General features: G+C 45.3%; 1 protein-coding gene across 1 annotated transcript in view; it reads left to right on the top strand.

The window, feature by feature from the left end:
* Positions 1–17,016, top strand: part of NSF (N-ethylmaleimide-sensitive factor) — a 70,329-nt gene that overhangs the window by 20,367 nt on the left and 32,946 nt on the right. The window contains 2 exon segments of the mRNA XM_009892410.1: positions 1,830–1,985; positions 14,987–15,186. Coding sequence (XP_009890712.1) covers positions 1,830–1,985; positions 14,987–15,186 — 356 coding nt within the window.

Genomic DNA, 17,016 nt, shown 5'->3' with positions numbered 1-17,016 from the left:
ATTTGACACCATCTCGGCAGTATTCTTATAGGAGCGTTTGGGCTTATTGTCTACCTCCTGAATGCCCCGAGTGCTTTAAAGCTTCTCTGAAAAGGGAGTAAGGAGCTCTGTAACACTAAAACTCGTGTGGTTTGTCAACAAAAAGGAAAGGCGGAGGGGTTGCACCATTGCACGGAGACTGCAAAGCCTGTGCCGAGGGGATCCGGCTGAACTGGAAGTAGCTCTACAAGAGATAACGGAACAAACAGACAAAATGGGCCGTGGTGGTTTGCCAAGACTGTCTTTTATTCTTCTGAGCTGTAAAGGAGCTAGCTGACCTCGTAATTGTGTTCTGTAACCTTGCTTAAAATTGCTCTGGTATCTGAAGACTGGAAGATGGCGAATGCGCTGTCTGTTTTTTAAAAGGATTCTGGAGAAGGTCTGGAGAGCTACAGGTCTTTGAACCTGAAATCTGTACAGAAAAAAATCAACAGCAACTGTAATAAAGAATCAAATCAGTGGGTACCAGTATGGAGATGATACTCTGGGAAGGGGCAGCCCGTCTTCTGTAAGGGCAGTCCTACGTCCTGATCCTACGGGAGTTCGTTGCAGGAATCGGGGCACGTGGGGATAAGGGCTGACAGTCTGCTGATGGCTCGGAGCTCTTCCAGCAGAGTTCCTTATCGAAGTTTCTTTAAAAAGAAACTAAATAGAGCTCTGTAAGAGAGAAGGTCCTTGCATGAGTAGGTGAGCGATGAAAGGGTAGAAGTAAATAACCAGTGCCAGCGGAGTTCAGCATGAATCTCGGCTGGGGGCTTTGCTTTTCATTATAATTATTGAATAAATTGGAAAAAAGACTGAGTAATGAGGTGACAAAGCCTGCTCTTGCAGGGCTTGGTGACTAAGAAATAAAATGGCAGAGGAAATTCGATATAAATAACCATAAAGTGATGCGTGGGAGGAAGAACACTTCTAACTTTGGTCAAAAATGATTGCGGTTTTGGGCCCGGATCCCAGGTGCGATCGTTTTGGAGAAACGCTGGACCTGTGCTCGGCAGCAGCCTGAGCCCTGTTAAGAATCGCTGAGCACAGTTGGTAAGAATTGTTACACCTTATTAATAAAGGAATATGAATGAAGTGGAGCATGATTTCCTACCCGTGTTTAAGATACAAACAAACCACAGTGCGTGTGGTTCTGCTGTCAAAGGACGTAGTAGGGAGAGAGAAGACAGAGGAGAAGAGGGGCGGTGAGGTGTGGAGCAGCTTCTGCGTGAGGTGGGAAGAACAAGTGAGGAGAGCTCTGCCCGGACAAGGTGCACTGAGGAGGGTGCAGGACAAGCCTAACATCATCCCAGGGAGCCTGGAAGAGAGGGGACACTGGTACTCTTCACTGTCTCTGCAGATATTGGACTTAGGGGACGCGAACTGAAGCTGGTAGGAGCTGGCTCGGACACGCGGAAGGAGGTGCAGGCAGTAGATGTGGTGGGTTAGATGCTGGAGGGCACTCCGGGTGCTGAGTTTACAGGGGTTCGAGGGGGACCCAGGTGAATTTGTGGCATCGAAATCTACTGTGGAATCTTAAATACATAGGAACAACGCCTGGCCCGAAAAAATCCCGGAGCTGGGTGGTTGGAAGGCTGCGAAAATAGTTCACGAAGTAAACTGAGTCTCTGACTGCCTTTGCGTTCTCGCCGCAGGGCGTCCTCCTGGCTCACGTCTGAAACCGAACATCCAGTTGGCTGGACATGGGTCTGACCTGGTAGAACCGTGCTGGTGCTTGTACTTCTCTTTGCTGTCGTTCTGTGCTGTGTGTCTGAAATGAGTTCTTTTTTTTTTTTTTTTCTTTGTAGGAAAATGAAAGACCAAGGAGAACCGCCAGTCAATCATCAACCCAGACTGGAATTTTGAGAAAATGGGCATTGGTGGCCTTGACAAAGAATTCTCAGATATTTTCCGACGAGCTTTTGCTTCTCGAGTTTTTCCACCAGAAATTGTGGAGCAAATGGGTGAGTATGATCTGGAGAAGCACGACCGGGGTACAGCGTGCCGGCCTGGTTCTGGTTTGTAAAGATGGGATGTCATCTAACAACCTTATGACGCTTTAACGTGGCAGTTGCTTAGGGATGCAGTAGACTAACGAAGCCTTTTTTTCCCCCTGTCGTTTCCGGATGTGTTTTGTAGTCCTGTTCCTTGGCTAGAGAGAGGGACAGAGAAACAACAGGAATACTCAACACTGTACGTGAAGCATCTGAAGGAATGAGATATATGGTTTAACTGAATACTTTGCAGTAGGAACTGAAACGCTCCCGATTCTTCTGAATGCTTCATTTATTCATTGCAGCAAGACTGAATGCTCCTGTTCCTGACTCGCTGGCACTGGGCTGTCTCTATAGGTCAAAGGAAATTCTGTCCTAATGGTCCTGCCTTACAGATTAAATGTCTGTTGTCCTGGCGGTTGCGCTGTAAACCTATGGCCTTTTCACCGCGTTAGCCCAATAAGTACAGTATCTTGTGGGATCTGTGCTTGGTCAGATTTGAAACGCTGGAGAGGATGGACAGGCTGTGGCACGTCTTGGAGTTTGTGAAATAAAAGCACAGATGCTAAATATAACTTTTTTTTTTTGTTAGGGACGGGGGAAGAAAAAGCAGTCCCATTACTTTGGAAACATGTGCTGGCAGGCAGATGAACGGTGCTGGCGTTAATATTTAGTAAGCAGTATGCGGCTGCAGGTATCTTATTTTGTCACATAAAGTGGCTGGGGATGTTATAGCTGGTCCTCGTTCTCGAAATATAATCTTTGTGGGTTCATATTTAAACTTGGAATCCGTAGCGGTGTAATTTCTGTGTATGTTTATATTTCTTGAGCCACCTTCCCTCTCCCCACAAATGAAGCAATCAAGATTTTGATTACAAAACAGATTTTCATCAGAAGATACCTCCTGTTTGTGTGGGACTGTAAAATGTGTTCGTTTCCAGTGCGTCTGCAACTGATGTTAAAGTAAACTTTCCTCTGAGGCGCATTAGGTCCTTTCTTAGCGATTTGAGCACTTAACGGAGAAACACTGAAGAAACAAACCCTGGAGGCTAAATCCAATTAGCGCACGATGCTCTCTCTCCTGCCTTTTTGCGTCGTATCGATCGGATAGCCGAGGCCTTCTGTGGCCGATCTTGGTTTGCTTGGCTTTTGTGGCTGTGAGCATGTCGTAACTTCTCGGCCTGAGAAGATCAGACGCTTGAATTTGTTAAATATTTAGCTGCTCTGCCGAGAGAGGAAATGAGAGGAATGGCGTCGGCGATGGAAAGAAAAGCTTTTCCCTCGACACCGTTGTGTCCGGTTGAGCAGTGCGGCTGACGGCTGTCCTTGGGAGGCACCGCATCCCTTACTTGAAATATCTGTACCTTTTGAAGCAGCTGTCGTATATATTCACGGCTGCGGTGCAGAGTGCTTAGCTGTGGCCGTATGTGAAGGTAAAAGATTTAGACTTTGGGAATTCTCATCAGTGTCACAGGATTGTGATGAGAAACACGTTAGTAGAGTAGAGATAATTAGAGCTTGTTTTCGTTTTGCTATAGCTTCACCTATTCGGCTTCCCTGGCTGCCTGCAATCTGGCAGCGTGTTAAGCAGTCGGGTGTCAGACTACTGTTCCATCCCCTTGGTATTATCGTTAGCTGAGTTAACCTGACAGCCGGGAACTCTCTGGGAGCGACGAGCAGGAGCTCACTTTGCCGTGGAGGACCGACATATCCATCGCATCCCCGTTGGGTACCTCTGGAGCAGGTGGTGCCGTGCTGACTGCAGGGGGAGGCTGTGGAGCTGCTTTGCGGCGTAACGCTGCTCAGATGGTTCCTCTTGTTAATTGGTATTGCTTAATACAGGAAGAAAAAGATTCTCTGAAGGACCACTCGTATTTTGATTACCCTGGGCAATGAATTAAAGGTGTGCCATATTATTTATATAAATACATATACCCTTACCTGTGCGTGTTTACACACATACTAAACAAAGAAACATTTTTCTGGGAAGAAGTTAGACTCCAAACAGAGCTCTCGAGCTCTCCGATTAACCCTAGGGCTAAGGAGCTTATCTGAAATTTGAAAAAACAAAACTTTCTGACATTCATTTTCTTTGCCTTAGTTATAACTTGCTCTTAACTATATTTCAGATCTGAAATGTCAGTGTGACAGCTGTTCACCTTTGTATATAATTTATTGGGAAAGGAACAGAAAGAATTTGCTTGCTATCTGGTGCTCCAGTGCTCGCCCAGTTCTGGGTTTTGCCCAGTGCTCACAGACTGCAGCTTCCATGCCAAATGCAATAAATATTTCTGTCCCGTAACTACATAGAGGCTGTATAGACCCTTCAAAAATTGCTTGCAATTTGTGTTTGGTTTACCTAACTTCCAAGGAATGTTCTGGGTTTGGAGCATATAAATCAATGTTAGTTAACCATATCATCTGAGGGTGTAAAAACTACTCTGATGCTACAATCTCTGGTTTATCCAAGAAAAGAAATCTTGGATCAACGTCACCTGGTCGTTAAACCTTGCCGGGGCTCCCTGCTGCCCCGGAAAGGGGCAGTTGGCTTTTCCCTCCCCGCGCTTTGCTCGTATGCGCCTCTGCCGCCTCTGCTCTGGTAGCTTTGGGCTTGTATGGCTCTGCAGAGAGCTAATACGATTGGAAGCAAAAAATACTGCTACTGGAAAAAAAAATAATGTATGGGGTTAGCGTTCGGCTAGATCGGCTCACGGGTGGGTTTGGTGTGCCGTGGCGGGTGGGTGCCGGAGGAAGGCAGTGCGCGGTCGGTGTAAGGCCACTTTTGAACCACAGTGCGACCTTCATCAGTTTAAGCTGATTGCTTTTAAGGCTACAGTTTCACAGTCATTTGCTGGAGATTCTTTAGCTTTATCAACATTGGCGACGCTGTTGTCTGTCCCCTAATGCTTGACTGGCAAATGGAAAGAAATCCGTATCTGGGTGAGGATTGAGGAAGGTGTCCTGAAACGAAAGGGGCACTCCTTTAGTGCCGTCCATGAGGCCTCTCGGTCCTGGGGAGGAACTTCACACTTGCAGGGCGCTGATGGAGGTAAGACAGCAGTTGCTTTCAGAAGGACAGCCCTACGAAAGCCGTGTTTCCAGGGAATCGTCTTTTTTAAGCCCTCTCTGGATCTCTCTGACGTCCTGCTCATAGTAAAGCTGTGCAACATCGCGATGAACTGCAGACTGGTTTTGGTTACTCAGTTCAAAGCATCCTCTTGCTCAAGCTAAAGCGCCACCTTTTATTTGATAAATATTACATTTTCCTAAATGTTTCTGCAGATAAGTCCTTTCTTCACAGCCATGTTAAATGCTATTTTTCTGTTGAGACTTCAAATTCAGCTCATTCAATGGCTTGTGCCATTGTCTAACGTTAAGATTGCTGAATACTTAGACCACTGTTCTCTCTCTCCCTCTTTTTTTTTTCTTTTTCTTTTTTTTCTGATTTCAACAGCTCTTTAGCCATTTGGACTAAAGTATTTGATATTTGGTGCCTGGAGCTGTAAATTTCAACAAAACTGAAAAGCATTTTCTCAGACCCGACAAGAAAATGCTACGACTGAATTCTTGTTTTTCTTTTTAAAGAACACTCTGGCGTCTCCGTGCATTGAAACACAATCTTGACTTTCAGGAGGGAAGTGATTTTTCTGACTTACATGGCACATTAGTTGTAGAGGCCGCTGAAAAAGCAGATTATGTATGTACGTGGTGGTGTTACGGTTTAGTAACAGGTATAGAAGTGTTTGTTGTTACAGATCATGTTCCTTCTAAGAGATTGACGTGGAACCCAAATTCCCCATCCTCTCCCGTTACCATCAGTAAGTGGGTTAAATTGGACTTTTCCAAGGAGATTTCTATTTCCTGGTAACCATCTTAACTTGTCCTCTGACCTCGTGGGATCAATTGGTTCCAGTGCTCTGTATTTTTGAAATACAGCTCGCTATATAAAAGTGAAGTATTAACAAAACACAAGATGAACATTCAAATTAGCAGAATATCAGCAGATACTGCTTTCTTCCTTGGATTCTGCCTGTGAAGCGGAGGCTTCTCTTTTAAGCTTAAAAATTAATACATTAATGTTCTTGAGGTACTTGGATACTATATGAGAAGAATAATAAGGGAAAGAATCTCATCCAGTCTGTTCTTAAAATAGGATAATTTAAACGAAAACTCAGGGTCAGACGTGTCTAACCTGTAACTGGGGTGGCAGAAGTGCCAGAGCCTCCCCAGGCAGCGTATTCCGCTGCTCAGAGCATCTTTACTGTCACAATTTTTCAAGTGTCTATTCTCAGTCTTGCAGCTGTTCATCATATATTGTTCATTTCTTTTATGGTTTTGGACGAGGCTTTTCCATATTTGTCTGTTTGTCTTTCTCGTCAGTATTTTCAAGGCCGGATCTCAGTTTCTTAAACCATTTCTGATATCCCTTAGACTGCCAATCGTTGTTGTTTCTCTTCCCTTGGTCATTCTTCACCGCTGAGAAGTGCGATGACCGAAGCAGTGCGGGGTTCCCGAGGCGCTCGTCAGTCCCAGGATCTCTCCGTGCCTGACTCTGGGTGCCTGTTTAGAATCCGCAATCTGATGGTTTGGGTTTTTTTTTTTTTTCGTTTTGCAACATGTAGTTAATTATTCCTACCCCAGTTTAGAAACTTGTGCATCAAGTTACATTGTTTTTAAATGAATTTAATCCTGCCCATCAGTGTGTTTGTAGATTTTGGCTTTGTAATGTGCGGATTTAGTCGGTGCGTTCTGTCCCATCTCCCGGGCTATTAATAAAAGCGCCGCGTACCAGTAAATCAGGATGGATCCTTTCTGGTGTGCTTTAAAGTTTGTGGGGTTTTTTCCATCCACTTTTCATCTACCTTTAACTTCATTTGGCCTGTGTTTTTCCTACATGTTTATGAAGATGTATAAGACCTATTTATATCTTTATGAAAGTCTAAACCTCCTCTATTGCTTTATTTGTTTTCTCAAACCCTCTGTGTGTGACCTCCTACCCTTTCCTAGAGGGAAGCTGTTGCAGGCTGATCCAATAAATTCCTTTTGGCTATTTCTTGTATCCTTGTTTTCTTCTACCTACTTAAAAAAGACATTGTTCCAGAATTTTCCAGGAATTAAGTTAGTGATAGCTCTACACCACACAATCAGAGAACAGCTGAGAATGAAAGGGATCTCTCGAGATTTAGTCCAACCCCGTGGCTCCCTCCCTTTTCCCTTTATAACACTATGGATGACGTTCACTTTCTTCCTCCGGTGTCTCATCCACCCTGTCCAAGTTCTCACTGACTTCGAGATGGTTTCTGTGTGCTCTTGGGTGAAGTTGGTGTCCGGGTAATCTACAAATGACTAATACTCTCGTGGGCTGTCTGTTGTTATTTTCTTACTCCTATTTCCTGTTCTTGCTCATTTGTCACTAATATTAACTGCCACATAACACATGAAGTCTTCATTTGTGTAAAGAAAGTATTCAGCAGTTTGAACGCAGCATTTTCTGCTGTTAGCTTTTCTTCTATTGAGGAGTGGACCAATGCTTTCCTGGGTCTTCTACTCGCCCTGAAGTACGTGGCTCCCTGTGGCCAGTGAGGCTGAATCTGGTCACTTAAGTCTTCCTCCACATGTCTAAAAAGAGCTCTGTGTGCACTTTCTTTGGGGAGGACAGCTAAGTCATCCCTGATGTCTGTCTTTTCCTTCACCTTCTTAAAACCAGAGATTGACTTCAGACCACACAAGCGTCCTCCATATTATAGAGACTCGAAGGAAGTGAAGAAGCTCGTAACGTGAGAAGAGGTCGTGTGTGGTGGGTGAGTGGTTGAGGGAACAATTGTAGGAATAGCTGGTCCATACTCGTGGTGGAGGAGAGTTGCAGAGTTCTCCGCTGTTTAGCGTGTTCCTGAATGACTTGGGAAAGGAGGCTGTTGAAGTGAACCTGAACTGAACCCTGAGTTGCAGTTGGGGTCTGATGGAGTGCTGTGGAAGCTGACCTGCGTCATTGCGAGGCCACTCTTGGTTCTCTTTGAAAGATTATTGCAGTCAGGAGATGATCTTGAGGACTGGAAGAACCCAAGAAAGCAAGTGTCACTCCTATCTCCGAGAAGGACAAGCAGGAGAGGCCAGGTACTGCAGGTCTGTCCGCCTCAGTCTCAGGGAAGGTGATGGAGCAACTAATTATGGAGACCATTTCCAGACAAATGAAGGATCAGAAGGTGATCATGAGTGGTTGAGCATGGTTTTGTGAAGTAGATGTTGTGTTTAATGAACCTGATGGCATTCTACAATGAAGTGACTAGCTCACGGGATGAAGGAGAACTATGGATGTTTATCTCCAGTGTATTAAGGTTCTAAACACTGTCTCCTGTAACAGCCTTATAGAAAAAGTGATGGAAGACAGACGAGGTAAGCGGGCGACATGGGGTACTGAAAACTGGCTCAACTGCTGGGCTTGAAGAGATGTGATTGGCAGAACAAAGCCCATGTGGAGGCCAGTCACTAGTGGTGCATCCCACGTGTTCATGCTGAGGCCAGCGGTGTTTAACCTCTTTGTTAATGACCTGGATGATTGGATGGAGTGCACCCTTAGCAAGTCTGCAGGTGACACAAAACTGGGAGGAGTGGCGGATGCACTGGGCAGCCTGCGCTAGCTGAACCCGCTTTGCACAGCGGGGCTGGAGAAGATGATCTCCAGCGGTTCCTTCCAACCTCAACTGTTGTGTGGTTCTGCAGAAGGACTTTCCAAGACTGACTGACTCAGCAATTAAACAACAAATGAAACCTCATGTTGAGCAGTGAAAAAAATGATGTGCATGAAAATCACAACTTGTAAGATGATGGCTGTACTGACTTTCCACTTGAGCAAAATTTTGAGGCTGTAGGAGATCTACAAAAACAAATGCTCAAAGGTGCAGTAGAGATCAGTCGATTCCTACTTGAATTTGGTAATTATCAAGAAGAATTCAATAAACCCCCACAAAATAGAACATAATTATGCCACTGTGTAAACCTGTAATTTCTTCACGTATTGAATTGCTGGATGCGGTCTTGGTCTTTTTATCAGAAAGGGTGCAGTAAAAGTGGAAAAACTTTGGAGGAGGTCATCAGGATGATCGGGTCCAAAAAGCTTCTGTACACAGAGTGAATTGGCTTGAAGATCTTCAGCCCTGGACAGAGAGCAGTGGGAGGGATATGAGAGAGAGAGCTTCGAACTTCTGCACGGCCAGGAAAGAAAAATGTTCTCTCTTTCACCATGGGAACGTGGAAATGTGAAGTGAAGGTCGCAGATGGCAGGATTGGAAGGAAGGGAAGGGGCGTTACCCCAAATGCGCTGCGAGGAATTTCTGCATTTCTGTGTTGATGGCCACAGTTGCCACCAGATACTGAGAGGACTTTTGCTCTTTCTCCACGTGGCTGGGGTTGAGGTGCCGGTTAGCTGGTGTCATCCCCACTGCTCGCAACCACAGGGTTTCTCCAGCTGGAAAGCCGAACCTTGAGACATCCCGGCGACCCTGCTATGTTGATACTTGTTTACTCTGTAATGCTCTGCTGGTAAGTGTTCCGTAAGGCGTTTACAAACTGCATCATGTTGACTTTCGAAGGAGACAGAAATGATCCAGCTTTATTCCAAAAAGTGGAAAATGCTGATGAGATTTCTGGCAATTAACACCCAGGTGGGATAAGGCTGTAAACATCAGCTGCTGTGTTCAGCAATCCATCCTGCAGCTCTGCGTAATCTTCGTCTTAAATTAGCTACGTTTTTGTAGCTCCTCTATGAAGAGGCAGAAGCATTTTTTTTTTTGCTGCAGTGGTGACTTCTTTTAAAGAGTGGTTTGTTTTGTATATACTCTCATCAAAATCCCTTTTTCTGAGAGTGATGATTTTGTGTGTGTAGCCAAAGGCATTCTGTTGGAAGCTTCTCGAAAGCTGATTTATTTTCATTTTTATCACATTCCATCAGAAATTGATAAATGTCCTGCCATTGCCATAAATCTACGTATTGCCTCCTTATATATGTGCATGTTAAACTTCTCACAGCCAAACAAGACATGAGGAGAAGGCTGTTCTAGAGAGAACTTAGTGATGTCATCGTCTTCTCTTGACGTTGGCAAATGATTTGATAGATTAAACAAACCTGGCTGTTGAGAGTCCGCTTAAAATAAAACCTTCTGTTTCAGGTGTCGCCCTTCGCCTGTCCCAGCTTTGAATGAAAAGCAGAAACAAGTTCCTTCAGCCTTGCTCCTTGTCGGTAGCACGTAAATCCTACAGGAATATTAACTGGAGGCAGTGATGGAGGCCGGAATAAAGCCGGGCTCACAGGGTGAGGGGGGGGGGAAATTCCACCCAGCTATATTTTTGGGGGAAGTTTTGTCTGTGTGGCAGGTGAAGTCTGGGAACCCTGATCTTACTCGAACCTGCTTGAAGATTGATGTGCAAAGATAAGCATCGCTCCCTGATGTACTCAGGATCGGTGCGTTACTATCGGTGTAGATTCCCGATAGGTGCGTCTGAATGATACCATCACACCAGAATGCTTTGATTTTAATTAAAAGGGGAATTACACTCCCAAGTAGAAAATCCCTGTTATACTAAACCATTTCTTCTGATCTTTCAAAAAAAAAAAAAAAAGTGAATAAGCGAGAGTTGAGCAAATAGACTTCATCTTGTCTTTGGGTAAGTGTCATTCTGGTTCAAAATAGAGTTTGACTTCCCTTTGGAACACTAACAACTCTCCCATTCTTACCAGTTTTTATGATTTTTCCCTAATATTTTGTGTAGAACGTTTCCCATATTGGTGTATTTTAGTTCCCGTTAACGTACCTATTCAGCCTCTAACTGTATGTCATTAAATGGCATAATTAAGTATCGCATTACAGAATGACCTTTGATTTGGAGTCCTAATGGTAAGTTTACCGAGTTGGAGATGTCTGCACTGCTAATAATTTGCGTTTATAAGATTCTCATAATAGTATTGACATTTGGGCTGCATTGGTGAAATCAGCAAAAGGGAGATAAACTTAATCAAAATTCCTGTGTGGTGCACAGGATCCCACTGTGATTTGAGACATAACATTTGTGGTTTGTCATCACCTGTCTATTTTAAATAAAGTCCCGCTTGTGTTTAAAACTTTAATTTTAGCCAGGTGACCATGGCTGTACAGGGAAATCTCTACTGGCGTAGCTTGTGGCAATCTTGTTTAAAGAGGAACTAATTACTTTGGTTTCAGGAATGTTCTTCCACCTGGCTGAGCCCCAGCTCTAAATGTTGCCCATTCAGTGGCGACCAAGTCTTGCAGCAGATGGTCAGTAATATCTTTGATGTTCAGATGTGGGGCAACACACGTGTGGGGTGCTACTTGCTGAAGTCTGAGCGTGGGCTCAGCACTGCTGAGCTTCTCTGGGTAACGTTTGGTAGTTGTTATGTTGTCTCTGGGAACCTGCTGTGTCCCAGAGCTGGTATTTTTGCTCTAGAGGGGTCTCTGGTCTTACTTAGAGGGCTCCAAAGTCTTATCTCCCCAGTAACCCTACCAGTTTGCATTTTGCTTTCCATACGCACTTGCTATGGGAGATGAGAGTTGAGGTGCAGCGCATTGGCCCTTGCAAAGGGGGGGGAATATTTGAGCTTTTCAAGAAGTTCAGTTTTCTTTGCATCCAGCTTTGGAGTCCTCGGTACAGGAAGGACATTGACCTGTTGGAGTGGGTCCAGAAGAGGCCCCGGAGATGCTGGGAGGGCTGGAGCCCCTCTGCTGGGAGGACAGGCTGGGAGAGGTGGGGGGGTTCAGCCTGGAGAAGAGAAGGCCAAAAAGGGGAGACCTCAGAGCCCTTTCCAGTGCCTAAAGGGGCTCCAGGAGAGCTGGGGAGGGACTTTCTACGAGGGCATGGAGTGATAAGACAAGGGGGAATGGCTTCAAACTGGAAGAGGGGAGATTGAGGTGAGATCTGAGGAAGAAATTCTTGGCTGTGCGGGTGGTGATCCCCTGGGGCAGGTTGCCCCGAGAAGCTGTGGCTGCCCCATCCCTGGAGGGGGTCAAGGCCAGGTTGGACGGGGCTTGGAGCAACCTGGGCTGGTGGGAGGGGTCCCTGCCCAGGGCAGGGGGTGGGACTGGATGGGCTTTTAGGTCCCTTCTGACCTAAACCATTCTATGATCCTTTGGGCTGTAGAAGAGCAGCTTCCAGTGCCTATAACCAGGTTGTACCTCCTTCTAGGAGAGAGATTGTGAATTGCAAGAAAACTAGAAAAAAAAATGAGGACCTGTAGTTGTGTTTCTTTTCTGAAGGTGTACTGGAGAAAAACGATACTCAGCACAGTTTTCCTGCCTGTTGGTGCACATGTGCCCTGACTTGCCGGTAGCCTTTTGAGAGCCTCTCTTGCTTGAGCACGGTGGAGCTGTCTGAGCATCAGTTTGCTTGGGATTTCCCTTCAAAGCATCACTCATCATCAAAATCCTGCTTTGTGCCGTTTGGCTACATAGGTGATCATGTTCCTCCGCGAAAGAGGCTGACAATGCCTTTCCTGACATTGATTTGACAGGAATAGCTTTTAATTTATTTATGCCTCAGTCGTTCCTGTGTGAAATTTGTCTTTACTGACAGTATATGTTGTTTGTGTTTTTGACTCGTAGATGCCTGAAAGTTGACTAATGAATTCTTCTTAGCTACATCTCTTGGTTTTTGTAGTAAATTTTTTATCTGCAGAGAAGCCCAGAAAAACCTTTCAGCTTTATTTTTGTGCTTATTCAATGCAGCTCTATCGCGCTCTGGGGTTTGGGGAGGGATCAGGTGCTCCTCATAGCGATGTTCTCCTGAAACTTCATTTCAGGGTACGAACAACCTGAAAGAGAGCGAGAGCAGTGCATGCGGATAATGGAAATTCTTTTGTATTGAGCAATTATTCAGCTTGAAATTGTTTATCGCTGTAGTATTTGGGAGTGAATGAAATCGTAGTTGAGTGTCGGTAAGTTGATACAGGAGAAGAGGGAAGAACTGGAAGAGGGCAGGTTTAGATTAAATATTAGGAAGAAGTTTTTTACTTTGAGGGTTGTAAGGCACTGGCCCAGGTTGCCCAGAGAGGTTGTTGAGGCCCCATCCCTGGAGGTGTTCAAGGCCAGGTTGGACGGGGCTTGGGCAACCTGGGCTGGTGGGAGATGTCCCTGCCCAGGGCAGGGGGGTTGGAACTTGATGATCTTCAAGGTCCTTTCCAACCTAAACCATTCTATGATTCTAAGAGTACTTGTTCGTTAAAGGCAGGACGTTGCTGTGAGGACTCTGGTGTATGGGGTGAACTTACCACATAGCTGAGACGAGCCGGAGACTAGGAGGGAAGTCATTCTACATGGGTGACAAATAACTCAATGTGCCCAAGCTCGTTAAACTTTTGATGATGGGAGAAACTGAACTCTGGTCCTCTAAACCTGAGCTCTGCTTGCTGCTTCTTGGTCTTTGCTTTTAATGTGGATCTTGAGCACTGCAGGACTCTTGTTGGGTGGTTTGCATCTGTAAAAAAGTCAAACTGCAGGAATGTAGTGTAAAATGAGTGCATTATGAATGTCATCCACAGCGTGGAACAGTTTCCACTAATTAATGTGTTGCTTTTTTCCTTGAACAATTAATACTTAGAGATTTCTAAGAATCGCAGAATGTTGGAAGGAACCTCTGGAGTTCATCTAGTCCAACCCCCCTGCCAGAGCAGGGTCACCTACAAGGTTTTAGATAAATTTTCCTGAAGCAAAACATTGGGGCTTTTTAATCTTCAAATATAGAGATACCTTCTGTTCCTCACTTATTGTCCGGAGGACACGTGTAGGGCTTTTGTCCAGCAGTGAGCTGGAGCAAGAGGCGGGGAGAAGGTTCTACTGAATTCCCGACCTCTGCAGTGACACACTTGCATTCAAAGTCGAGTTTTTTGTCAAGGTGGATTCCAAATGTGCTGTTTTCCCATAGACTATAGTGGTTAACGCTTCCCCGAGGTCTCTTTTCCTGGGGGGTCCCTGGTCTGGTGGGTGAGGATGACGGTGCCATGCGGTAGTTATTACTGCAGAGGAAGGGCTGTAGGTGCAGGAGTCTGTCAGCTTGGTGCTGTGTGTGGCCAAGATGGTCTAAAATGTGAGAAGGACATCTTGAGTCTACGTAGGCCGAGTCCTTTGCTACCTGCACGTCTGTCTTTTCCATGGGCAAAGTGAAGAGATGTAGTGAGGAACTGATACTTTTTATTGTGCTTGAAATTGTGTTGGAAGAAAGAAATTACCAAAATACCTGCTGCGTCCTAAATGTTGAAAATAAATTTGTTTACTCGTAATTTTGTGTTTACTCTTTGGTTTTCAATATCAACTGGGAAATAGAAAAAGGAGGTCTGCTGGAAACACGAGGATCTAGACAAAATATGTTAAATTATTTCTCTCTTCTGTTTCCTCGCCACTTTGTGACCAGACAGTATCCAAACTTGCTCTGCACTGTGTCTCCCTCTGGGAGCAGAGAGAAGTGAAGCGGCTGCGGACGTGCTTGTCCCTCATTGCGGGTGTACCTTTGCTCGCTGTGCAGGGCGTGTGGGGGTGTAGACGTGTCGGCAGCCCCTCACTACCGCATCCCTCGGCGATCAGCATCCTGTGGGTTTTCTTGAGCTGGAAAGTGTGTTATTCAGCTGTTCACCCGGTGATCTCTGTTGCTTTGCACTACTAACCAGAAGTTATGATTCAGGCTTCCAGTCCTTCGCTGTTAACTTTGCGTGCCCAATGCACGGGAGAGCGTTGGTGCCGCTCGATGGATTATTGTTCTTGGCCGTTGCCGGATCAATGGAACGACTCTGATCCAGCCCGGCAATTCCGTGTTTGAATTTCGCTGCTAAAGGCACGGAGCAGAGCTAAGGCTGACGCGCGTCTCTGCCGGCTGCCTGTAGGAGCACCCCTGCTGTAGCAGCAATTCCCTCTTTACTCTCTTGCCGTCTCCGCCGTGAGCCTGCTCTCTGAACTTGTTCTCTCTTGTTCTAGGCTGCAAGCATGTGAAAGGCATCCTCCTGTACGGACCTCCAGGCTGTGGTAAAACACTCATGGCCAGACAGATTGGCAAGATGCTGAATGCCAGAGAACCAAAGGTGGTCAATGGTCCAGAAATCCTCAATAAATATGTGGGCGAATCCGAGGCCAACATCCGCAAGCTGTTTGCTGATGCAGAAGAAGAACAAAGAAGGGTAACGCAAACATAGATAAGTAGCGTGGTCAGTGTGAATATGCCTAAAGAATGACCGGAAAGGAGGTTTATAATCAGAAAATTGCTGCTTGCGTTAGAAGACTGAGTCACTGCTTAGCTTGTGATTCCACTTATTCCTTGCAAGTCGTGGAATATTAGTGTTCTACGCGTTCACACAATGTCAGTTGGAAAAATAATCTCAGCACCTGAAAAGGGAGCTGGCCTTCTCGCTAGCTGTGCTGAAGAGGGACGGTTTGGTTAAATTCCATGCGGAGTTATCTTAAAGCAATACAGCAGGGCCCGTCCCGCAGTGCTTTGTGTTACGTGATGTGTCACCCACTCAGAAAGTGCTTAGAAGTAGGATTGCAAAAATTGTGCTCTGTTTTTTTTTTCGTTTTTCTGGGGGGAGACACAAGTGATCTATGTGGATTTTTGCTACCAAATACAGGTGGCGCGTAACCACCATAACATGGGATGAATTTCAAATAAGCTTTCACAGTTTCAGGTTTTTGGGTTACAGAATTGTTACTATAAGTATAGTATAATCCTTGAACCGTTGTAATGGACACATCATTAATTTTTCTCAGCAGAAAACTAATGGATGAGAGTAGTGTCTCAAAACCAGAGAGTATAGATTTTTGAAACTGGCAGTGGAGATAAAAGATTCTGTTTTTTCCAAATTTGCTTTTTTTTATCCATTGCTTTAGCTGGCTATCAAAAGCCCGGTCTTTCGTTTGAAGGTGTAAGTACTGATTTCATGTGTGCTATGGTGATTTTTCTCTGCTGTGGATCACTTAATCTTGATAAGATTTTCTGGTAAAGAAAACACAATTTCAGACAAGTCCCAGTTAAAGGTAGGGAAATCTTTTCAGAAGACATTAGCAAAGGACGTCGTATCCTTTAATTTTATTTATGCTTAACAATGCTGCAGATTTCGTTGGTGACTTGAAATCATTTAATTTCCTTCTGAAAAGACTTATTGATCAGTAAGTCAGCTTTGCACGGTGACCTGTACAGACGTAAACAATCTCCTTCTCTCCGGTTGTTGCAATATAACTGAAAGCCGTGAGCTTCTTTTCCTTTGCAATAACACACCTGTTAAAATAGACTTGATATTGGCTGGAGGGGAACGTCCTGATGACAAGTTGTGAGATTAAAAAGGTCTCGAAAAGGTTGGTATTGTAATGACTTGTGTCTGGGGCAGATTGCCAGTGACAGCGCGTTTACCCAGTGCTAACGTGGGCTCCGCTGGCCACAAAAGATGTTTTAGAGGTGGAATTTGAAGGGAAAAAGATTCATAATACGGTCACAAAAAGTATCCTGTTCTCTTACCAGCTGCAACTGCTTCACCTTTGGGTGAACCTGGAAATAAGCAGTTCTGTTCCTGATTGGCACTGAACGAATGGGCTCCTTAAAAATATGAAGAACAAAGCTACTCGGGCAAGCTGGATATTTGCGAACTTTAGTACAACCTGGGGTATTTCCCGCACTGCGTGCCTCCCTCCACGGATGTGCTTTGTTCTCCCTCTCCCTTGCAGAGGGCTTTCCCCACATCACGAGTGCTGCGACCCTTTGTCTGCGCGTCGTCTTCCCCCTTTGGGCTTGTGCTTTTCTTGTTCAGTCTCGTCACTGTCCTTGAGGCGCTGCGGCTCTTACCGCTGTCAGCTCTGAAGCCCTGTGTTTGGGCAAAGCCCACCAACCTCCCCCTTTGGGAGCATGGCAAGGTGTTGTTCTGGAAAGGGGTCTGATACGTACGTAACACGCGATACGAAAAACGCTTGGAGGTATCGATGTTCTGTAGCTCTGTGGCTGAGCTTGTTGAGAAGTTACT

Source organism: Charadrius vociferus, unplaced genomic scaffold, assembly GCF_000708025.1.
Source record: "Charadrius vociferus isolate BGI_N301 unplaced genomic scaffold, ASM70802v2 scaffold779, whole genome shotgun sequence".
NCBI classification, from domain to species: Eukaryota; Metazoa; Chordata; class Aves; order Charadriiformes; family Charadriidae; genus Charadrius; species Charadrius vociferus.
Note: the sequence above shows the minus strand (reverse complement) of the source record. Positions and strands in the feature narration are given on the sequence as shown.